The sequence below is a fragment of the Lutra lutra genome, chromosome 16 (assembly GCF_902655055.1).
Source record: "Lutra lutra chromosome 16, mLutLut1.2, whole genome shotgun sequence".
Taxonomy (NCBI): domain Eukaryota; kingdom Metazoa; phylum Chordata; class Mammalia; order Carnivora; family Mustelidae; genus Lutra; species Lutra lutra.
The window spans coordinates 37,873,026-37,897,657 of NC_062293.1; the positions used below are offsets into that span (position 1 = coordinate 37,873,026).

The 24,632-nt window shown below is 40.0% G+C and overlaps 1 protein-coding gene and 1 pseudogene across 2 annotated transcripts in view; one reads left to right on the top strand and one right to left on the bottom strand.

Moving 5' to 3' along the window:
- AP2B1 (adaptor related protein complex 2 subunit beta 1) overlaps positions 1-24,632 on the bottom strand; it is a 129,351-nt gene that overhangs the window by 41,678 nt on the left and 63,041 nt on the right. Inside the window, exons 14-17 of one of the 2 annotated variants that reach the window (XM_047705938.1) lie at positions 17,579-17,771; positions 4,907-4,948; positions 3,920-4,066; positions 893-1,038 (exon numbers count right to left, since the gene is read on the bottom strand). In XM_047705938.1, the coding sequence (XP_047561894.1) occupies positions 893-1,038; positions 3,920-4,066; positions 4,907-4,948; positions 17,579-17,771 (528 nt within the window). The remainder of the gene's footprint in view (positions 1-892; positions 1,039-3,919; positions 4,067-4,906; positions 4,949-17,578; positions 17,772-24,632) is intronic. The other variant, XM_047705939.1, reaches the window with a different exon arrangement.
- Positions 11,524-11,679, top strand: LOC125088301 (uncharacterized; annotated as a pseudogene).

A 24,632-nucleotide genomic window follows, 5' to 3' on the forward strand; every position in this document is an offset into this window, starting at 1 on the left:
GGTGGACAGACTATGTTCATCAACCAATTATGTTCATTTTCCCCACCAAAATGTGGGCTTTGGATACTCATCTGTTTTGTTCACTACTCTAGCCCCAGTACCTAGAAAGTCTGGCACATAGATGCTACACCATTATTTGTTGAATGTATAAATGCATTTCAATTAAAACTTTTCGTGTGTGTAAATGGTTAATTAAAAACTTCCTAGTCCTAGAATCCTTTAAGAAGGCAGTAAGTTCTGGTTTCTTTTTCTTTTTCTTTTTTTTTTAAGATTTTATTTATTTATGCAACAGACAGAGCAGGGAGCCTGATGCTCGGCTCAATCCAGGACCCTGGGATCGTGACCTGAGCCAAAGGCAGACGCTTAACGACTGAGCCACCCAGGTGCCCCTGGTTTCCGTTTTCCATATGGATGAGTTTCCCAACAAAATTTCGAGGGCCTCCAGAGTGAAAGCTGACAAGCGAATAGACATGCAAGACCAGCTCTCACTCTACACCCAAATGTGCCAACATGAGAGTTTTTAAAACATTGTTAAAAATGGAATATTGGCAGGCACCAGGGTGGCTTAGTTGGTTAAGCGTCTGCTTTTGGCTCAGGTCATGATCCCAGGGGCTTGGGATGGAGTCCCACATGGCACTCCCTGCTCAGCTGGTAGTCTGCTTCACCCTCTGCTCCTCCCTGTGCCCCTCCCCCTGCTTGTGCTCCCTTTCCCTCCCCCCAAAATAAATAAATAAAATCTTAAAAAGATCATCTCTCTCACTCTTCCCCTATCCCTCCTCACCCTAATAAATAACCAAAACAAATTAAAAAAAAAAAAAAAAGGGAACACTGGCTTGTTGTACACAAGGCACATTGCTGTTTCATGACCAAGCCGAGGACTCAGACTTCTTACCTATTCTTGTTAAACTGGATTGCAAAGTCTGTCATGTGCTGCAAAGCTTTGTTGGTGAAGTTCATTTCCATATAGATGTGCCCTTGGCGGTGAGTAAATGTTCCGGAAATCTCCAAGCCTTTAGCTTTTACTGCAGGCAGCCAGACCTAAGAGACAGTATAGAGCCCAGTGGAACCACACAAGATTTATCTCAATGCTATTTATTTTGAGTATATAAAGATGAAATTAAGATTTGGCTTCTTCAGGCAATTATGGTGATTTTTATACTATATCAAGTCAGATGCAAAAGGCTCTAGATATTCTCTGAATTTTGAGATTGTTCTTAATTTAAGAACCAAATCAAACCAAACCAAACCCACACAAAAACAGTCTATGAATAAACCTGGCTAGTTCTCCATCTTCTGTTCAACTTGGTCATTTTACTGCTTGACTACTGCTACCAAATGTATATATAAGGAAAAGAGAAATTCCAATGAGTACAGTGTGTTTTTTTTATTAGCCCCTCTGGTAAAAGGCTTCAAAGGGAAGAAACTGAATCAACTAATGAAAATAGCATGTCTGTATCTTTGAATACTTTTTTTTTTTTTTTTAAATCATCACTAAAACCATTATTAGTAGTCTTAAGGGCAAGGGACTTACGTATATATGTCTTATATATATATATATTTTTTTTTTAAGATTTTTTTTTTTTTTTTTAATTTGACAGAGAGAGATCACAAGTAGGCAGAGAGGCAGGCGGGGCGGGGTGGGGGAAGCAGGTTCCCCGCTGAGCAGAGAGCCTGATGCGGGGCTCAATCCCAGGACCCTGAGATCATGACCTGAGCCAAAGGCAGAGGCTTAACCCACTGAGCCACCCAGGCATTCCTCTTATGTATATTTTTAACTCTTACTACAGTTTCTGGTAAATAGTAGTTATATGTGGCTTAAGTAATATGAATGCCTGTCTTCTCTATATAATCCATTATTCATCCTTGGCCCTAGAACATGTGATAATCCTGGACTATACGAGTTAATTAAAAAAAAAAAAACAAACCGGGGGCACCTGGGTGGCTCAGTGAGGTGTATGACTCTTGATTTTTGACTAAGGTCATGATCTCAGGGTCATGAGACTGAGCCCCAAGTTGGGCTCTGAGCTTAGCAGGGAGGGTGCTTGAGATCCTCTTCCTCCCCTCTGCTCCTCCCACTTGTGCTCTCTAAAAATAAATAAATCTTAAAAGAAAAAAAAAACCCAGGAAATTCATGAACTGTTCTGACCATCTAAGACAAATACCAAAGCATCAGTAGGTGGTTGAATAAACATTAAAACATATTCAGCCATGCTAAAGACAAAAAGGAGAGGAAGGAAGAAAATGAAATCAAACAACCACAAGATATTTTTCATCTATTGGAGGGTAAAAATCCTAAAAGTCAATAATACTCAATGGAAAATTTAAGCAATCTGGCACTTTGTACTGTGTTGCTGGAAATATAATCTGATGTCACCTTTTGGAAGGTAAGAGGAAAATGTCTATTTTAAAATGTTTAAATGATCAAGCACACTGCAGGTTTACCTTATAGCCATACTTACAAAAATATACCAGGATAAAAAATATCTGTATACCAGGATATACATATGCAAAGATGTTCACTGCAACACTGTATTAACAAAAAAGGGGGAGGGAGGTGGTAGGACCAAGCAAATAACCTGTATGTCTATCAACAGGAGAATGATTAAATAAGTTGTGGCACATCAATAGAGTGGATACAGACATTCAAAATAATATAGTAGGGAAAAAATAAGATGCAAAACAGTATATTCCGTTGACATAATACTGTTAAAGAACACAGACATACAGGTACATGCATAATCCTTTTCTTCTGGTAGGACACATAATAAAGTTAATAGTGGCTATCCGTGGGAAAGTGAGGACAGAGAAATTAATTTTTTCTTTTTTTTAATATTTTATTAATCTCACAGAGATCACAAGCAGGCAGAGAGGCAGGCAGGCTGGGGGTGGGAGGGGTGGAAAGCAGGCTCCCTGCTGAGCAGAGAGCCTGATGTGGGGCTCGATCCCAGGACCCTGGGATCATGATCTAAGCAGAGGCTTTAACCCACTGAGCCACCCAGGCACCCCAAGAAATTAATTTTCCATCTGTCATTTCTATACTACTTATATTTGTTACTAGTATGTATTACTTTAATGTCAGTAAACAAATGGATTAGAAAATCTTAGACCCAATAATTAAAATTCTGTGGGATAATATCTAACACAGAAAACTCACAACCAAGTTACTGTACTGGGCCAAAGTATTATGGCTCAGTTTTAAATCCTATTTTTGGTTGCTTTATTCAGCAGCTGTGTAGACAAAGTTATGACCCTAGAATGGACAACTGGTCTACAACTCTGTAACAGGGTCCTCCAGAGTCAGATGAGCAGGCAGAGAATTCAGGAAATAAACAGGCATGTTGTTCCCCAGAAAGGCACAATTACAAGAAACTGGGCCTACTATTCCCAAAGGCTGAAATAAGCTTCACTTACAGCAGTTTCCACTTTTGAAACTCAGTCTGAGCAGAACATTAAGCAAGGCTGAGACTAGAAAAGCACCAATGACAGAAACCTAAATCAGAACTCTAAAAAGATATGCTAAAATCCAAATGTGAGGAAGAGCACTCTAGAATCCATATGTAACACCAATCAAAAGGGGAATGGAAGGAAAGAGAAGTAAAAATGTTAACACCTCTTTACTATATTTTGCCTCCCCCAACTTTGACTGCCTCTCACTGTTGCATTAACTGGACTTACACTAGACTGACGTCAGTGCTGACAAACCAGACAATATTTCTAAACAAGAGAATAAAACACAAATATTTAATATTTCCAATTTTAAGTCTAATTATAAAAGTAGTTAATGAGGATGCTATGGTGCTTCGTATTGCTAAATTTCAGGCTACTTTTCATCCCAAACCTTGGATTTATTATCAGTGGAAGTAACAAAAAATGTTAGTAATTCAGGTATTGTTCATTAAGAAAGTATCGCTTTACTTACAGCCTTAGGAGCCACATATCCACCAGGTGCCATGCCTATTCCCGTGGAGAGTTCAAACAGGTCATTCAGACCACTGCTGACCACAGCAGGAGTAGGTGAAGGAGCAAAGGTTGCAGGCACTGATGAGGGGATGAAGGACTGTCCCACCTGCAGGGAAAAAGGGAAGGGGGGAAGGAAACCAGGAAAAACAGATTAATAGCTCTTAACATGTTGCTCTGTATTTTAGTAGTATTGATAAAACAGTAAGAACACAACATAATTACAATATTCTTGGAGTTGAATTAGTATATTCTTTGTCCTCTTAATCATCAGTTATTTTTTCATCATTGATAATATACAAATAGTCTTTATAAGTTCTATCAGAGAATAATCAGTAGGACCAGGAACACAGTGATCCAAGATCTTTTCTGTTTGTTTCCAATTTTAGCTTCCATGATTCTGTGCAAAAGGCCTACAGGTACCCTAACAGAGGGGAGTCTGTTTCTATAGAAAGAAGAAGCATCCAACTTAGAAAACAGCTCTTTTCCCACTTGGGTGCAGACATTTAGGCATAAATATCTAGTAGGAAACTCTCCTGGGTGGGGGAGATAGATATTCATAGCCCCCAGCCTCTGTCACTTACGAGGAGAGACTCCCTCTGAGTCCAGCTGACTCTCTCAAGTTCTTTGTAGATGACACTAGAGAATAAGAGCTTTCTCCAGTCAAGATGGGAGGTTCCACTTCCTTTAGCTCTTTAATGTCAGGAAGACAAAGATCTCTGTAGACACCAGAGCACCAATCCCTAAAGATGTCCCTACACCACATGTGGTGTATGCCTCTGAAGAATCCAAGTAACCCTATGCTACTTTCTACTCTTCATACACTGCTATAGAGGTTTTGGTATACAATGCTAGACAGCAGTGGTGGCTTGTCTGAGAATATGTGCATAGGAAAGGCATCAAACAGGTGGCAGCGCATCCCATGGTGAAAAAAACGGATGGCACTTACTGCCGGACTTCCTCCAATGCCCCCGCCAAGGTCACTGCCAAGCTGAAAGAGAGAAAGGAGAGAGAGGAGAGAGAGGTAGAGTTGATTTAGCTAAGTACTAGATGCCCATATAGAATCTGTAAATTGCTCTACCAAGTTGCTGGGAATACATGCTGTTCAACTTGATTCCCAACGCCTAAAGAAATTCTAGATTGCAAAGAAATATGTTCTAGGGGAACTGAGTAGTAGTACTGATGGTATGTGCGAGTTCTGAGAAAACATGGAAAGAAGATGGAGCTGGGACATCTCAGGGATGTTTCAGATCCAATCTTCCCACTGGGGTACATAGGCACAAACTTAAACTGGATTTAAAGAATTTATGTATTCCAAGAAGCTCTAACTCTAAGCAGTAATGTCTTGAAAGTGTTTTATTTTTCTCCTAAAAAGAAACTTAAGGGAGAAAAAAAAAAGCAAAGAAAAACTAAAATGTGCTTTGATCTACAAAAACTGCTTTCCCACTGAGAAGGTGGGAACCAAACCAGTATTGAGCAATTTCAAGCTTCAAAAATTATAGGAGGAATAAGAGTGATTTTTAGAATTTAGAACTTTTGTAAGAAAGAAAACAGCTGGGACAGGTCAAGACACCCTACCCAGGGAGGAAGTAGGAAGGCATGCAACGCTTCAAATCTCTTTCACAATTGATAGTACTAAGGAGAAATGCTGTGAGTTATCTGTAGATCATGTAAAAGGATGCTAACTATTGGAGAATTAGATGGACTTAATTAGCTCGGTGACAGGAAAATCATTCCACATAGTCTTGAGCTGGCCTTTCTCCCACTCAGGGCTCTGACATAATTCATCCCAAAGTCAGGCTTCCATGACGAAAGCATTAAAGAAGAACTGAAGCTGAAAACAGCTGGCGTGAAGAAACATATAACATATACACAACCAACAGTGCTGTATAAAAAGCAAACACCACCTTTTTTGGCTACAGTTCCACATCTGCCTCTTCCCTAGTTCTCACTGTGCATCTGAAATTCCTCTTTGAATCACCAAATGCCTTGTATGCTCTACAAACACTGTTTCCTTTATTATCTGTCATTTAGTGGTAGAAACTTGGAAATCTCTGCCCTGTGGTTATGTTAAAAAGCAAAACCGTACTGGTTTTCAGGATTTGAGAAAGGATTTTATCTTCTCAGTGAAAAAATACACGAAACAGGGTTGCTAAAATCTAAATAATAATCTATCCTGAAAAACACTGAGACCTATGACAAAATCCTGTTTCCACCATGACAGAAAATGGGCCGGGCAGATGCTTCATAACTAGCATTAATAAGCATTCTCTTCACTAAGATACAGAGCACTCCAAACCTTGAAGAGTGGTTTCTAGAACCTGGTTCCTGAAGCTTACTTAGTGGTTGAAAATAAGCCAAAATCACATGTGTAAATAAATAAAAAGGTCACCACAACGAAAAATTTTAACAACTGGAAAAGTCTGAAAGCAAACAGAAAAGATATCACACATCTGCTTTTTTTTCTGGTTCTGGAAAGCACATATCTGAAAACCACATTTTATTCAAACAAACACTTATATAACATCAACTGGATACAAGGCACTATGGGGAATGCAAAGACGCCAGGCAATGAGGGAAATATGTAGATGAATAAAATCCAGACTTTGCAAACTGGCAGGAGAAATAAAACATGAATGCAAAACCACACAGAATATACTAAAGCAGGAAAAAAAAAGGAGAGAGACAGAGAGAGAAGTACTGAAGGGAAGAGCTTCCTTTTGGCTGAAGAATAATGAAAAGCTACAAAGAGGTGGTAGTGTGGGATTATAAAAGCAAAAAGGGGGAGGTTATTTCCCAAATAGCATGCACAAACGCTGTAAAAAAAAATGAATGAAAGCAGGATCAAGAAGAAGGAGTAGGCCAATTAGACTGAGAACAGGGTAGATATGTGTAAAAAAAAAAAGTCACAGAATAAATTTGCAAAGACAGGCTGATTATGGGAGGTCTTTAATTTTTTCATTTCCCCTTCATAAAACCTTGGAAGTTTCATAGAATAAGTTCTAAACTTTCCTTCTTTCTTTTCTTTTTTTTTTTTTTTAAGATTTATTTATTTATTTGACAGACAGAGATCACAAGGAGTCAGAGAGGCAGGCAGAGAAAGTGGGGGGAGCAGACTGCCTGCTGAGAGCCCAACGCGGGGCTTGATCCCAGGACCCCAAGACAGTGACCCGAGCAGAAGGCAGAGGCCCAACCAACTGAGCCACCCAGGCACCCAGATCTAAACTTTCTAAGAGTACTAATAACTACTTTAGTTATGTTCTATTAACTATGGTTTTCAACCTTAGATACACTATTAAATCAACCACTTGTGTGTATGTATCATACAGGGCATTTAAAATACTGATGCCAACGTCTCACCCCCAGAGGTAGTGACTTAATTGTTCTGGCGTGGAGCCCGGGCATCAAAATTTTGAAAAGCTCTCCTAAGTGATTTTAGCATTTAGATAAGCTTTAAGACCAATGCCTTAGATAATTAACTAATGTTTGGAATCAGGAAAGATTTACCTGTTTGAAAATTACTTTGGAGCCAACTCCTGAATAAGAAGAAAGCTAGACCTTAATAAGGAAGAAGAGGATGCATCATGTCTCATTCGTCCTAAGGCTTTAATCTGCTTTGACTTTCTGGTGGGCTAACCCCTCTTTCCCTCCACCATTCTCCTCCCTTCTGCCCAGGCTTACAATCCAGACTTAAAAGAGATGGAATTCTGTATGGACCTGATTGACACTCAGTGGCAAGGACCAACACACCAGAAGAGAAACAGCAGTTTTATCCAATATGCTAGATTCAATAAAAGGCATTGAGAAAAGGCACTCGCTGGTGGGGTTACTTCCAAAGGAAATAAAGCCCATGTACAGCCCTTATTTTCTTAGGTTTCATTCTTGTTATCTTTGAGTATTGTATGAACATTATCTTAGCTGGGTAAGATCTGAATATATTCTTCCCACCATGCTGCTTGTCGATTTTATTCAAAAACATGAAAGAAACTGAAAAGCAATCCCAATAGTCCCATGTTTATGTTTAGTACGTCAGCTACAACACAGAATCAAGAACTCTGATCTTAAGAGATAGGATCCAAAGGTCATTAAGAGACATGTAGACAAAAATATAAAGGTTCACCTAACTGTGCTGTTATGTCCAGAGAGCAGAGGGAAAGGACAATTTCAACACGTTTTCTACCGAGCAAAATTGTAACTTATTCAGACTTTATTCAACTTCTTTCCTTTTGACTAAAGAAGGTTATTATCCTCCTCCTCTAGGAAAATATGATAATTGTGATTGCACAGTGATGGGCAAAAGTGAGTAATAAAGAGATGTCAGCAAAGATGGGAGCCAGGGACCCAGGGAGCAGCCCCTCCTGTCCACAGTGACAAGCAGGATGATGCACGTGGTAGTCAAGAAAAGAAGAAAGCTGCAAGGCACAAGGAAGCACAGAAAAGTTCACATGCTGGCCTGAACGCGCCATTAACTATGTTGGTTCAGTTGTTGGTATTATCTGGAGCCAGACAAGATGCATCTGCCCGGTCATACTTATCACATAGAGTATAAAATCAGCCAAATGAGGACCTGTAAAAATTGGGGGTATCTGTTACACGGTGAGCTGGTGGGAGCAGAGTGGAAAGGGCTAGGTGTGCAGGGCGTGGCTTTAATCTCCATCTTAGGTGTCCAGCTACTATTGTGTTTTAAGTGTCTCCTGGAGTTAGTCACTTCCCACTGTTCCCAGGATTACCTTTTAAAAAGCTGCCATTTTCTGTGGGGATTTGGTGGGTAGGAAAGGAATAAATGAGACAAGATGGGATCGGGAGGGAGACAAACCATAAGAGACTCTTAATCTCACAAAACAATCTGAGGTTTGCGGGGGGGTGGGAGGGAGCGGGTTTGGGAGAGGGGGGTGGGGTTATGGACATTGGGGAGGGTATGTGCTATGGTGAGTGCTGTGAAGTGTGTAAGCCTGATGATTCACAGACCTGTACCCCTGGGGCTAATACATTATATGTTAATGAAAAAATTTCTTTTAAAAAGCCGCCATTTTCTCCATGAAGGAAATAACGTCAGGATAGAGGAAGACAAAGAAAGGCAAAGTGCTGATTTCAGCACAAGAATATTTCAAATGCTGAAAACTGAGCAGAATTTTCCTAAAGGTGTATAGCTGATACCCATGTCCAAATGGTGGCATGGTTAGTGGTATGCAAGCCATAGTGGTTTGGTTCCCCTAATCCCCAATCTAAATCATAGTAGTTATAGTTATGAAATGGCACTGAGAATAATACTAACATTTGGCTACTACCAAAGAGTGGCTACTTTATTGTCTCTGAAGTAGGGCTGAATTGGGCTTGGTTCAGGTTGTGTCCTTGCAGTGTTAATCAAGTAAATGGATGGAAAGCAATGATTTCATGGTGACTTACAGTAATTTACAGGTTAAAAGGATTTCATCACAGATACGTGATCTCTGAGACAGAGCCAGGTTGAGCCAAAAGTTTAAGCTCAGTCAACCCACAGCTCTAGTTCAGCTAGATACCAAAAGGAAACAGCCTTATCCAATGGCAATATACTACAATAACAGAAATACAGAAGGAGAACTCATGAGTAAGGTTCTAGAAGGCAACAAACCCACCTGACTCCAAGAAGTCTTTTATAAGAGTATCCAAATGAGATGTCACTAAATAGACCAAAAGGAAAAAAAAAAATCCCATCATGGTCACAATGGCCGATCTTGGTTAGCCCCTTTCAGGTACAGACCTCTGACCAGTCCAAAATAGACATACTTTCTTCTAAACCTATGGTGCTGAGTATCTGAAGACATTCTCTTAATTAGGGGTGCAGATCTTAAGCTCAGAAATTTCTCTGCTTCTATCTAGAGTTACTACCTTTTTCATGTGATGCTTTTCAGAATGTATTTAATTAAAGGGAGTCTAAAGGAATGCTTCCGGTCATAGAGCTTAATGACAGTTCTATTATTCAGAAGTCAAAATAGAATGATATAAAAATAGTTTACAGCAAGCAATTCCCATGACAAACGATGAAACTGAGACCAAAATCCTACTGGGGTCAAAAACATCATTCTGTGTTTCTTCTATTAGGGTTTTAGATTTTAGAAGGCACACACCATCATTTAGGTAAAAATGTAATTTTCAGCTCTCTGGCTACAAACATTAATTTGATCTTCAAAAAGCTATTCAGAAAAGCATCATAAAATATAACTAATTAAATTGGTGAAAAGAATATGTAACCATGCAAAAGCTATTAAAACTAATGGCTAAGAATGGACTTGATATGGAATAGCATGAGTTGAGATCATATAAAATCATCCAAAGCCTCCTTGGCTTGATAGAAAAAAAAGGCTTGTATCAACAGAAAAGTAGGGGGATGTAAAAGAATACTTCCTGAGATGGGACAGGGAAAGAATGTGTCACTACCGGTCTCTGGTCTGAAAGAATCCCATGATGAATATGGTAAAAGTCCACAGGAGAAGCTACGCATCCTGTTTCATTTTCTTTTGCAATACTTACTACCTGACTCTTTAGTTGTCGTCTCTCTTTCCTCTACTAGAACACAAGCTTGCAAGGGTTATTTACAACTATATTCCCAGTACACAGAATAAAATCTGATGCAGAATCAGCACTCGAATATTGATTCAGTGAATGATTGTTCTATTAACCATACAAGCAGGGATACTGGCAATATTACTTCTCAGGGAGGTAATTTGGAAATGAATCATTTTATTGGAGAAAATTATCACAAAATGGACACAAGTCTGATGAAACCGTTTCATCAACTGGCCTAGCGCATTGTATTGGCCCTGACATTTCTAACACACAGGAACAGAACCAGTTAGGGAAAAAAGGGACCCAAACCCCAGCCCAAGTCCTTTTTAGAGAAGAAATGTATTATTGTCTGAACAGTTCTGACAGCAAGTCTTCCACAGCAGAATGCCCTGAGCATCATTTACCGGCTCTGAAAGCACTAGTGTTTTGTATCACAGCTCACTGACAAACAGATGAGAAGATCTGATGATATGATTTCATGGCTCTACTTTATAAGATGAACAATCTTGCTCCTTTTGTTGCAAGATAGATGTATGAACTTATCCAGTCCTTCTTTTCACGAATGAATACACTTCTAGACTTTCTCAAATGTTCCTATGCCTCCTAGTGGCAAGCCAGCCCAAACTCATATACCCAGAGCACCCAGGAGGTACAGTGAGAAGAGGCAGAGGGCAACAAGCTTTGTGTTCTGGCTTAAGCATTCATGCACTTTTATAGTCTAAGCCTTAACACAGCAGTGTTTCATCGGTGTTGACTTTGCTTACCATCACGTAAAAATAACACTGCAAGATGGACGAGCCAAATTTATTCTGCAGCTACAAATGCCTCCTGCACTTTGCTGTGCACTCCAGACACTGTGTACCCCGTCTGAGCAGGACCAATGTGAAGTGAGACTGGACTCTATTCTAGAAGACGACAATAACAAACTGGAGAAATCTCAGGAGAGTCCTGGGTTCAAATCTTGATTCTGAGACTTCCTTGCTATGCCACCTTCAGTTTCCTGTTTTGAAATGGGGCCCAAGCTTTGCGCAGTGGCAGTATCGTAGCCAATGAGGTTTATCCGAGGCGCGATTATTGCTAATTGAAATGGGGCCCAATATAATTTCCCTGCAGAATTATTTTGGGGATTAGAAATTATAAAAGTTCTAAGCACAGGAAACTGGAACAGCAATAGAAACTCAGTATTGGGTAATTATTCCCCAAAACTGTCTGAAAAAAAGACAGTGGTACAGAAGCCACACTGAAGAATTTACCAGGCAAAACTGGGCTATAATTCACAAACATTTCTTCCAACACCACCAACTCTAAAACTTAAGATCTTTAATCACTACAAATCTTTTCCAGAGGAAGAAACAGGAAGATGCAAAACGAGTATGTAGTAGTTTAGTCCTATACGCTAAAAAAAAAAAACTAAGATTATCACTAAAATAGTATCTGACTTAAAACTTCTGAAAAGTAAAAATAAAAATCTGCAAGAAACAGGGTGGGAGGGTGCACTTATCATGACGAATACTGAGAAATGCGGAGAATTGCTGGATCACTATATTGTACACCTGACATTAACATAGTTAATTAATATAGTTAATTATACTGGGGGAAAAAACAAATAGAGTGGGAGGATTTGAAAAACATACACTGCATTTAGGACAAGGCAGTTTCTCCTCTAGCCCACACTATTCCAGCTGGGCACACTGAAAGGACATTTTTCTGGCTGGAAAACCTCTGTCAGCAAAGAGAAAGGGCACTCTGGATAATGCTTCCTTTCCAGTCTGGATGTACAATAGCACCATTTATCTAAATAGAATAATGCACAGCACCTTGGATGAACAAAAGGCTATAATTTAGCCAAGGCCTCTGCTGACAACCTGAAAGTAAAGGTGACCAAAAAAAAAAAAAAAAAAAAAAAAATCAAGATTCAATTATTACTTTAGTGAAATCTCACAGATGTCAGACTTACTAGGAAATGGTCTATCTTTACAACATGTATGCAGGAGTCATACACATGGGCCTCAGGTCACCTCCCACACTACACCAAACCAGGATCTGCACCGTCAGAAAAGTCACACTACCCAGAATGAGCACTTTCTCAGATTCCATATCAGAGGCAACAAAAGACCCACACAACACTTCTGAAACTAAGAAACAAAAAGACTGAAGCAACTTTTGTAAGCCTAAGTTTAGATAGTATACTGTCCTGCTTCACATGTACATTTACAAAACCATGTAAATTTCACTACATTCAATCTACGTCAAAGTGACAGTTAAGTTTAGAGTAACAGAAGGAGGAAAATATCCACAGAGTTCAAGCAAAAGAGAATACACTAAGGCAGGTAGAAACTAAAAACAGGGATATTTCAGTAAGGAGACTTTTGAAAAGAATATGGAGAAAATCCATTTTGATTTGAGTCCTGTGATGAAAAAGCATTCCATTTTTAAAATTTGAATCTCTTCCTAAATCAATGATAAGTAAGAATCAACTAGGAAGCATGGAGTGTGTTTTCTTTTTTTTTTTTTTTAAAGATTTTATTTATTTATTTGACAGAGAGATCACAAGCAGGCAGAGAGGCAGGCAGAGAGAGAGGAGGAAGCAGGCTCCCTGCTGAGCAGAGAGCCCGATGTGGGGCTCGATCCCAGGACTCTGAGATCATGACCTGAGCTGAAGGCAGCGGCTTAACCCACTGAGCCACCCAGGCGCCCCCGTGTGTGTGTTTTCTTTACATCACACCAATATCTCCCTCCACTCGCTTTTCTTCATTTAAAAATCACAGCTCTATGGGTCACTATTATTGATGGAAGAAGATGGAGTCTTCAGGTATGTTGTGGCAAATGATAATAATGATAAAGTAAATAAATTAACAGATAAGTACTTCCTTAATGACAATTCTAGAAAAAGCCTCAATTCACTAAATCTCAAAATTTTACAACAGTGAAAGAAGGTAAATAAGATCTAATGTAAGGATCACCAGAATATGAGAAGAAGAATAACTTCCTAGTGAATTTTCAAGTTTTAAGACGAAAGTACAGAGGGGCAACTGGGTGGTTTGTCGGTTAAGCGTTCAACTCTTGATTTTGGCTCAGGTCAAAATCAAAATCAAAGGATTGTGAGACTGAGTCCCACGTTGGGCTCTGCACTGAGCACGGAGCCTGCTTGGGATTCTCTCTCTCCCTCTGCCACTCCTCCCCATCCTAAGCACATACTCTCTCTTAAAAAAAAAAAAAAAAAAAAGAAAAGAAAAGAAAAAAGAACAGAAGAACAGGTAACAATCTAAAATACAAAAAATAATTTTCAGTCTCCAATTATACAAAGTGAGCAAAGGTGAAAAGAACCCTGGGAATGAGCAACTACATCTAAATTGGTCAAATTCAACTTTTGGTCAATTTCTGGTAGGCTGGACTACCTCACTGCAAAATATAATAAAAATGTCCTGGGGAGACGGGGAAGGAACCGAGGTAGTCAGAGAGGCCTGTTTTTGCAGGAGGTACTGAAGAGGCTCACCAGAGTATAATTCTTCAGTAGAAATCACTGCCTTGGCTTAGAGATGAATTTTTAACATCTCTACCGAACTCCATTTGGAACTTCCTTTGGCTCAATGTTCTGAACCTTGGATGCAAAATTAAAATAACCTGGCTATCTTTCCAAAATATCAATGTCTAGGTCCTGTCTCCCAGAAAATTCCTGTTTAACTGCTCTGGGATTGGGCCCAAACACTGATAGCTTGTTTTTCTGTGTGTGTGTGTTTTTAAGATTTATTTATTAGGGAGAAAGAGACAGAGTGTGTGTTTATGTGTGTGAGAGAGAGAGAGTGTGTGTACACGAGTGGGGATAGGGACAGGGGGAGAGGGAAAGGGAGAAAATCTCAAGCTGACTTCCCAGTGAGTGTGGAGCCTAGACACAGGGGTCCACTTCATGACCCTGAGATCTTGACCTGTGCCAAAACCAAGATTCAGACGCTTAACTGACTGAGCCACCCAGGTGCCCTGATAGCTTTTTTTTTTTAAAACTATGGTACTAATGTGGGACTAACTATGCAGCTGGAGCTGAGAACCCCAAAAGCTTAAATAAAAGGTCTGTAGCTGCCATACTTCATTAGCAGCACGCCACTGACCCCTGTGGGTAGGTTCCCTTAGACAGCAATGATAAAAGCAGCAGTGACCATACAGAGACCTTGCTGCCCGCCCTTCTGAAGTGAACACTGCGGTAACCTGAGTGCTCCATGCCAGGTGAGCATGTAACTCTAACCCAGGCCAAATCTTACATCGGGGTCTGGGTGAAAAGCTACCACTCCCAGCAACACTATTCTTCCTAGAGAGTAAAAGGAGGACCTTTCCTTCTTTTATTACTATCCAAAAATAATTTTAGGAGTTTCTTGCCCTCCCTCAATTTGGGGCAGAAGAGAACCCCTCTTTCTAGGTGTGTGTTTACTGCTAAGTCAAGAGAAAAAGGCATCTGGGTTTACCAACAGCTACGGGTCAAGTACCACACTGAAGTGGTCCCAGAAATTGTACGGTTTTATGCAAAATATGGCCCATGGAGCCGGGAGCTTGTTAGAAATGCAGACTCCTCGGTCTCACCTCACACCAACTAAATCAGAATCTGCCTTACACAAGTTCTCCAGGAGATATATAGGATTTATACAGACTTACATTATAGTTTGAGAAGCACTGCCGTAGGGAAAAGATTCACTCAAGAAACAGCACTATCTATACAGATTAAGTAAAAACTCTGAGGACTACTTCCCTCTTTAGATAATTTACAAAACAACAATAAAAGCATTTTAAAATGGCACAGTCTACAGCTGCCTTGGAAACTCACCTTCCGTGCAGCCAGATTTAGGCTTTCCTTGTGATGTTCTCTTAAAAGGATCTTAGTTCTCTGAGTGAATATATATTTAACTCCATACAGATCCAAAGCAAAAAGCGCCTTTACTCATTTTGATATCTGAGATATATTTGTACCATAGAATAAGCTGAAAACTGTATGACTTTCTAGGGCTGTAACACCAAGTATACCATTTTGAATCCTGAAGTCAGGAAGAGGTAAAATACAGAGTTACATCGGAACATTACTGGGCCTCCATAGCAAAAAGGCTGTGTGATATTTACAAATCCAAATGGGAAAACAACGTACTCCCCACCCCTTAAAGAACATCCTTTACAAAAAGAAAGAAATAAAAAGGCCCATGTGTGACCCTGGCTACCACAACCTAAAAATGTAACATTTTTTTTTCCTATTTGAAGTAGCACTTATGGGAATTTTAACAGATGAGTAGATAGTTAAACAAAATATAAGGAAGAAAACTCATGGGCGTTAAGGGCCAGCAATTGCTAATACAAAGCCACATGAAAATATCATGTCCCTTTCCTTCCATGCTAAAGTGGGTCAAGAAATAAGAGCGTAAAATCCAGACAACATTAAAATACAGGGCCTCTTTCTTCCCTCCCTCCTTCAAGCTTAATTTCTTTGTCATTCTTAGGTTCATGTTGTCAGCCACCAAGTAAATTAATAAATAGGGTTGTTAAGGCATAAACTTGAGTTGAGGAGGATGTAACATTTAACTTGTGGGTGATGTGTCAACAGAACAGGAAGAGCTATTTCAAAGGTTACGTGGAATGTCTGGGAGAATCCATTAAAATTTCAGTATTCACTTTTTAGTCTCCTGAGAGACTCCACAGATCCTTCTGAGTCTACAGGGAGGCTATGTAGCCATGCAGAATGATCATATGAGGAAACTATTCTTATATAATTGGTCAAATCCACTCATTAAAGATATGAATATAAAAAGCAGATACTTCCATTCCCAGTAAAGATAATAAGTGCTACCTGCATCCCTATGAGCTAGTGTCTAGGGCTTGGTTAGTGTACAGACTCCAAAAGCAGTGACTTTCCATTAGTAAAATGCACAATCCACAGAGATATGACTGTAACCCTATTTTCTTAGACCCTCTGCCAGCCAAGAATTAAATGTACCTGTATTGGCTGGCATAAATCCCAGACATAATGCTCCTCCTAACACAGAAAAGGCTGGTGTGTGTAGCAGAAAGTGAGGTTGTTTCATTTATGTAATCTCTGAGAACATATACTTTCCTATCTATGGCATGTCTTCCAATTTCTGATGTTGGGAGGTAAGTTTGTTGGCATCTTTGCAGACAAACATGTACAAGTGTCTAGCTAAAAGAGCTCCTCTTAATTCCACCACAATTGGTTTGTAGAGAGCCATGTGATGTGATATATATATATATACACATACAGATACGTGTGTGTGTATGTGTGTATATATATATATGTGTGTGTGTGTGTGTGTGTATATATACACACACACAAATAAATAAAACTTATACATAAGTTATTTTTCTGGCCTTCTCTACACAGATGGAAGGTCACCCTTAATATTTCTCATTTATCTTGTACAGCAACAAAAACTAATTTTAGTTCCTATTGGTGGCACATATTCACAGATACTCTGGACTTTGGAGCCTTTTATTATTAGAATCCTGGAAGCTAATTAAATTGGAAGTATGGGTAGGAGGAAGAAGGGGGACAAATAGAACCAATCAAGCAGTACTCCCCAACTGTAATAAAGGTTCATTTTTTACACAAATGGTTCATAGGGCTGCCTTAAAACCTTTCAGAATTGGGGCATAAATCAATAAAATATAAAAAAGGCAAAGATTTGAAAGCCTCAAGATAGGATGATCTCTATGAGGTCATTTAAATGCTGTTCAGGGAAGAAGGAATTATAGGGGCTATCCAGAGTTAAGAAGCAAGAGGAATAATAAGCTCTGGAAAGAACACTAAATATTAAGATTGCTGAACAATAGGTTGGCTAAATATCAAAAGTTCTATTTAGAGGCAGGACAACAAAACAATCCTGCACAGTTGCAAACATGCCCCATAACAATTAATTAATTGACAATATCAATTAATTCCAGGAAGACAAAAAATCCTGTCCTTTATCACAGGACATTGTTCTGCTCATCAAGGAAAGGTCTAGTTCTAAAAAGCTGAATAATCTAAAGCTCTTTAGCTATAAGGAATTTAAAATCACCGAAAGAAAGAAGGAAGAAAGATACTTACCAGACTATCTAGTCCTCCTCCCAAGAGATCCACTGCTCCCATCTGCATGGAGGACACCTGTGGCACATTGACTGGGGGACCGAGGTCAAGGTTTAAAAGGTCTCCTAGAAGGTCACCTTGAGAGGGGATGACCTGAGGCTGTTCCAGGTTCGTGGCAGTGGTGGTGCCAACAGGGCTGTCACCTGCATCAGTGCTGCAGTGACACACACAAGGAGGGAGAAAGGAAAAGTCAGTTTTATCCAGGACATAATAACAAGGCGTAAGTGACTATCAGATCTTTAAGACACAGGAGGAGAGGGGCGTCTGGGCGGCTCAGTGGGTTAAAGCCTCTGCCTTCAGCTCAGGTCATGATCTCAGGGTCCTGGGATCAAGCCCCGTGTTGGGATCTTTGCTCAGTGGGGAGCCTGCTTCCCTTCCTCTCTCTCTCTGCCTGCCTCTCTGCCTACTTGTGATCTCTGTCTCTCTAATAAATAAATAAATAAAATCTTAAAAAAGACACAGGAGAGAAAACAAAAACAAAAAATAAAACTTACATATCTTTTTAGCAGTATTATTTTTTAAAAGATTTTATTTTTAAATAATCTCTATACCCAATGTGGGGCTCAAACTCACAACACTGAAATGAAGAGTTGTATGCTCTACCAACTGAGCCAGCCAGGCCCCTCAAAAAAATTATTTCATAATCATCTGCTGATGAACAGGAAGAGATGACAGCAATTCTTATTTTTATCAAAATATGGATGTTAAAATGAAAATAAATGTATACTATATAGCCTCAGCAGTCAATTTTAACTGAGCACCTGAACTATGATGGAGCACCCTAATAAGAACCTTAGGGCCATATTTTTTAAAAAGGAAATGTATTTCCTGTCCTCAAATAACTTAAACAACAACAAAAAGCAGCATTTACAAAATGACTGCAAAGCACATTCACCATGTAATACAATAGCAGAAATGAGTACTATAGGAGTGTCTGCATACTGAACAGGATATAGCTGAGAAACAGAACAAGTCAGGTAGAGCTGATTCTAAAAGCTTCTGAGACTGGTTTTATGACCAGATTTTGAAGAACAGCACAGCTATGAGGAAATAACAGGGAGAGACTTTCCCTAAAGGAACGGATGGTTTGTGCCAAGGCACAGAAATGAACAACATGACATCAGGGGTGGTGAAAAATTTATATCGGCAGGAATAGAAACTGGGATTAAGATTTTGGGAAAGAGAAGATGATGGGCGCCTGGGTGGGTCAGTTGTTAAGCATCTGCCTTCAGCTCAGGTCATGATCCCAGGGTCCTGGGATTGAGCCCTGCATTGAGCTCCCTGCTCAGCGGGAAGCCTGCTTCTTCCTCTCCCACTGCCCCTCCCTGTGTTCCCTCTCTCGCTGTGTCTCTATCAAATAAATAAAATCTTTGAAAAGAGAAGATGCGAGAGAGAAAACTGAAAACTAGCCTGGGAAGTTAATTTTTATGATAGGCAATGCAGAATCACTTTGATTTGTTGAACCAAGAACTAAAAATAACATTACAAAAACATTACTCTAGCAGCTGTGTGTCAAATGGACTGAAGTTCGAAGAATGAGTATGGAGATCGGCAAAGAGTAAGCTAAACTGCTACTGCCACCGCACATAAAAAGTGGTGAGTTCCAAGAGATAACAGATGTTGTAGGGTCAACTGGGCAGCTGCGTGAGGAAAAAAATGAGCCTTGGCTCTTGTACCTCACAAAATAAAAATTAAAGACACAAAGCCAACGTAAGTGTGAAGGGAAAAACCTAGGAGAGTACCTTGATGGCCTTGGAGAAGACAAAAGTTTCTACAGAAAACACTAGGTATTAAAGGAAAAAAATGATTATCCGGACTTCACCGAAACTGAGAGCATCGTTCAATTATTATATAAAGAATTCCTACAATGAAAAAGAGAACCCATTAAAAAATAAGGAGAAGATCTGGCATGTCACAAAATGGGATCTACTAGCAGTATATATACCTGAAGAGGGACTTAAGCCGTCTCTACTCAACAGGAAAATGCAAATGAAAACTAGAGCAAGACCCCATCACGTATTGCCAGGATGGCAAAAATGGACAGGACTGACAACCCCAAGTGCCCACCAGCATGTGGATCACCTAGAACTCATAGACTGCTGGACGTGCACACTGGTACAATCTCTTGGGAAAACTGGCAGCGTCTCCTATAGCTACATATACATCTATTCTGTGATCCAGCAATTCCATTCCTAGTTGTATACACAAGAGAAGTAAGTATGTAAGTCTAAGACATACACAAGAATATTCATAGCAGCTTTATCCGTAAGAGCCCCAAACTGAAAGCAATGCAAAGGTACATCAACAGAAGACAGAAGTAAATTGTGGTATAGTCAGGCAATGGAATACTATACACCAATAAAAAGAAACAGAATTGATTTATATTGTGTTCAAGAAGCAAAACTATAGTGACAGAAGTCAAAACAATGGGGGCGCCTGGATGCTCAGTGGGTTAAGCCTCTGCCCTCAGCTCAGGTCATGGTCTCAGGGTCCTGGGATCAAGTCCTGCACCAGGCTCTCTGCTCAGCGGGGAGCCTGCTTCCCTGCCTACTTGTGATATCTCTCTCTCTCTGTCAAATAAATAAATAAAATCTTTAAACAAATAAATAAAAGAGGTCAAAACAATGGTTATCTTTGGAGAGTGGGTATTAACAGCAAAGGGGCATGAAGAATCTTCTAGGGTGCTGCAAATATTTGATCAATGCAGTTATGATTGTGTATATATGGAAAAACCTACTGAGCTATACACTAAAGGTTAGTGCACTATTAAGATTATTATAAATGATATATCAATTTAAAAAGTGGAGGGAAGGTAGAGCGGAAAATCCTACAAAGAAAATTCAACATTCAGATGGTTTCACTGTGAATTCTTCCAAACATTTAAGAACAAAGTAAAACCAATCTTAGATAATAATTTTAAAAGAGAAGAGAGAATGACAATTAAGAAAATCCCATGGTAAACTTCCGGGAAATAACTGCATAATTGTCACCAAAGCAATATTTTTAAAAGGTGAGGTTTTGCTAAAGTAGACAACTATTTACCATCTCATCCCCTGCCCAGAGTAGCTGACAAGTTTTAGTGAGAGCCAACTAAAAACCACCTTTTCTTTTCCCAAGTGATTTTAAAATATTTAGTTAAGTAAGCATTTTTAGATCTCTAGAAGAGGCAGAATAAAGTTTTACAGTGTAACTGTATTTCATGTCAGAGGCACAGCACTTTTTTTTTTTTTTTTTTAAGATTTTATTTATTGGGACGCCTGGGTGGCTCAGTTGGTTGAGCAGCTGCCTTCGGCTCAGGTCATGATCCCAGCGTCCTGGGATTGAGTCCCGCATCGGGCTCCTTGCTCATCAGGGAGCCTGCTTCTCCCTCTGCCTCTGCCTGCCATTCTGTCTGCCTGTGCTTGCTCTCCCTCTCTCTCTCTGACAAATAAATAAATAAAATCTTAAAAAAAAAAAAAAAAAAAAAGATTTTATTTATTTATCTGACAGAGAGAGACACAGCCAGAGAGGGAACACAAGCAGGGGGAATGGGAGAGGGAGAAGCAGGCTTCCCACAGAGCAGGGAGCCCGATTCGGGGCTCCATCCCAGGACCCTGGGGTCATGACCTGAGCCCAAGGCAGACACTTAAAGACTGAGCGCCCAGGTGCCCTGGCATAGCACTTCTTAACTGAATGCTGCAGAACAGAGGTAGGTATTGTCAGTACTATTATGGATACACCATTTGCATCATCCTATTTATTTCAAAAGGGATTTTTATGCATTTGTGTTTCCCTTAAAAAGACAATACAAGTACATGGGGTGCCTGGGTGGCTTAGTGGGTTAAAGCCTCTGCCTTCGGCTCAGGTCATGATCTCAGGGTCCTGGGATCAAGCCCTGCAAGGCAGGGCTCTCTGCTCAGCAGGGAGCCTGCTCTCCCCCCCACTTTTTTTTTTTTTTAAGAATTTTTTTTTTAAAAGATTTTATTTATTTATTTATTCAACAGAGAGAGATCACAAGCAGTCAGAGAGGCAGGCAGAGAGAGAGGAGGAAGCAGGCTCCCCGCTGAGCAGAGAGCCCAATGCGCGGCTCGATCCCAGGACCCTGACATCACGACCCGAGCCAAAGGCAGCGGCCCAACCCACCGAGCCACCCAGGTGCCCCTCCCCCCCACTTTTTTTTAAAGATTTATTTATTTATTTGGCAGAGAGAGATCACAAGTAGGCAGAGAGGCAGGCAGAGAGAGAGGAGGAAGCAGGCTCCCTGCTGAGCAGAGAGCCCGATGCGGGGCTCGATCCCAGGACCCTGGGATCATGACCTGAGCCGAAGGCAGAGGCTTTAACCCACTGAGCCACCCAGGCGCCCTCCCTGCCCCGCCATTTGCCTGCCTCTCTGCCTACTTGTGATCTCTGTCAAATAAATAAATAAAATCTTAAAAAAAAAAAAAAAAACAGACAATACAAGTACAAATGCACACACACACAAAGAGTATCTAAAAAGGAACCACATAAGGAACTATGAAGGTAACAAATTATAAAAAGACTATTTTTTTTTAAAGATTTTATTTATTTATTTGACAGACAGAGATCACAAGTAGGCAGAGAAGCAGGAGGAGAGAGAGGAGGAAGCAGGCTCCCCACTGAGCAGAGAGCCCGACCCGGTGCTCGATCCCAGGACCCTGGGATCATGACCCGAGCCGAAAGCAGAGGCTTTAACCCACTGAGCCACCCAGGCGTCCCTATAAAAAGACTATTAATCAGATAAAGACCTTATGTAAGAGACTGTTTCTTTTTAGTTTAAATACTGGTCCTTTTCTTGTGTTCTAGAATGGGCTGTTTTTATTTGTTGATTTCGTTAGCTTCCCCCCTCTGAGGATCAAAAGTTATCATAAGAAAGGTAATATAAATGGCCTATAAATATGGTTACAGAGGCAAGTTAAAAAGAAAATCGGTACTCGGTGCCTGGGTGGCTCAGTGGGTTAAAGCCTCTGCCTTCAGCTCAGGTCATGATTCCACGGTCCTGGGATCAAGACCCACATCGGGCTCTCTGATCAACACGGAGACTGCTTCCTCCTTTCTCTCTGCCTGCCTCTCTGCCTACTTGTGATCTCTGTCTGTCAAATAAATAAATAAAATCTTTAAAAAAGAAAAAAAAAGGAAAGAACGAAAATCGGTACTTATTACCCAAACTTAAGAGACTGGGAGATGATGTACTTAGAAGTCAAATGTCACATCTAGAAGGTCAAATATGCTTGTCTATAGGAGAAACACCCTACCGTTACAAGGCCTAATCCTTATGAAGCCACAACTTCCTCTGGGTGAAAATCACAGCAAATGCCCTAAAACCAGAGAGTCAACTCAAGTGAAGACCAATGAATATCAATAAACATTTGCTTGGACATTTTCCTTTCCAGCCTGTCTATTTACTTATTTATGATTTTATTTATTTGTCAGAGAGAGAGAGAGAGAGCACAGCGGGGGAGGAGCAAAGGGAGAGGGAGAAGCAGGCTCCCCGCTAAGCAGGGAGCCCAATGAGGTCCTTGATCCCAGGACCCTGGGATCATGACCTGAGCCAAAGGCAGATGCTTAACCAACTGAGCCATTCAGGCATCCCATGTCCTTTCCTTTTTATTTTATTTTAAGATTTTTTATTTATTTACTTTACAGAAAGAGACACAGTGAGAGAGGGAACACAAACGGGGGAGTGGGAGAGGGCTTCCCACGGAGCAGGGAGCCCAATGTAGAACTCGAACCCAGGATCCTGAGACCATGACCGAGCTGAAGGTAGATGCTTAACAACTAGGCCACCCAGGTGCCCCTGTCCTCTCCTTTTTAAATATGTCCTTTCTCTTTTTTTAATGAGTCTGACTAAAGATTTAGCAATTTTATTGATCTGTTCAAAGAACCAGCTCCTGGTTTCCTTAATCTGTTCTATTATTTTTTTGGTCTCTATTTATTTCTACTCTAATCTTTACTATTTCCTTCCTTCTACCAGCTTTGTGCTTTGTTCTTTCTCTAGTTCCTTTAGGTATAAGATAAGGTTGCGATTTTACTTGCTTCCTGAGTTGGCCCCAGGAAGGTACTGTTGTAATCTTCCCTCTTAGAACAGCACTGCTGCATCCCAATTCCGTCTAAATGCTCTAATCAGAAAACACAGGGTGACTGAATGGATAAAAAAGCAAGAGCCACCTATATGCTGCCCACAAGAGACTCACTTCAGACCTAAAGACACATGCAGACTGAAAATGAAGGGATGGAAACACATTAACCATGCAAATGGAAGTAAAAAGACAGGGTAGTAATACTTACACTGGACAAAACAGACCTTAAAACAAAGACTGTAAGGAGACAAAGATGGACACCACCTCATGAAGGAAACAATCTAACAAGAGAATACAACAATTATAAATATTAATGCACCCAACATGGGAGCACCTAAATACAAACTAATAATAGACATTACGGAGGAAATTGACAGTAGTTCAATAATAGCAGGGGACAGCAACCTATTTACATCAGTGGATATATCATCCGCACAGAAAACCAATAAGGAAGCAGCGGCTTTGAATGACACATAGGACCAGATGTTTTTTTAACAGATATATTCAGAACATTCCATCCAAAAACAGAATACACATTTTTGTGTGTATTCCAAGTGCACATGGAATATTCTCCAAAATAGATCACATCTTAGGTCACAAAACAAGTCTCATAAATTCAAAAAGTCTGAAATCATATAATGCATATGACCACATGATGACCACATGACCACAATGATATAAAACTAGAAATCAACCACAAGAAAAATTCTGAGAGAAGAACATAAATACATGGGGGCTGAACAAAATGCTCCTAAACAATGAATGAGTCAACCACGAAATCAAAGAAATAAAAAAATACATGAAGACAAATGAAAATGAAAACATAACTGTCCAAAGTCTTTGGGATGCAGCAAAAGGTATTCTAAGAAGGAAGGTAAAAGCAATATAGGCTTACCTCAAAGAGCAAGAAAAATCTCACACCTAATCTTAATCCTAAA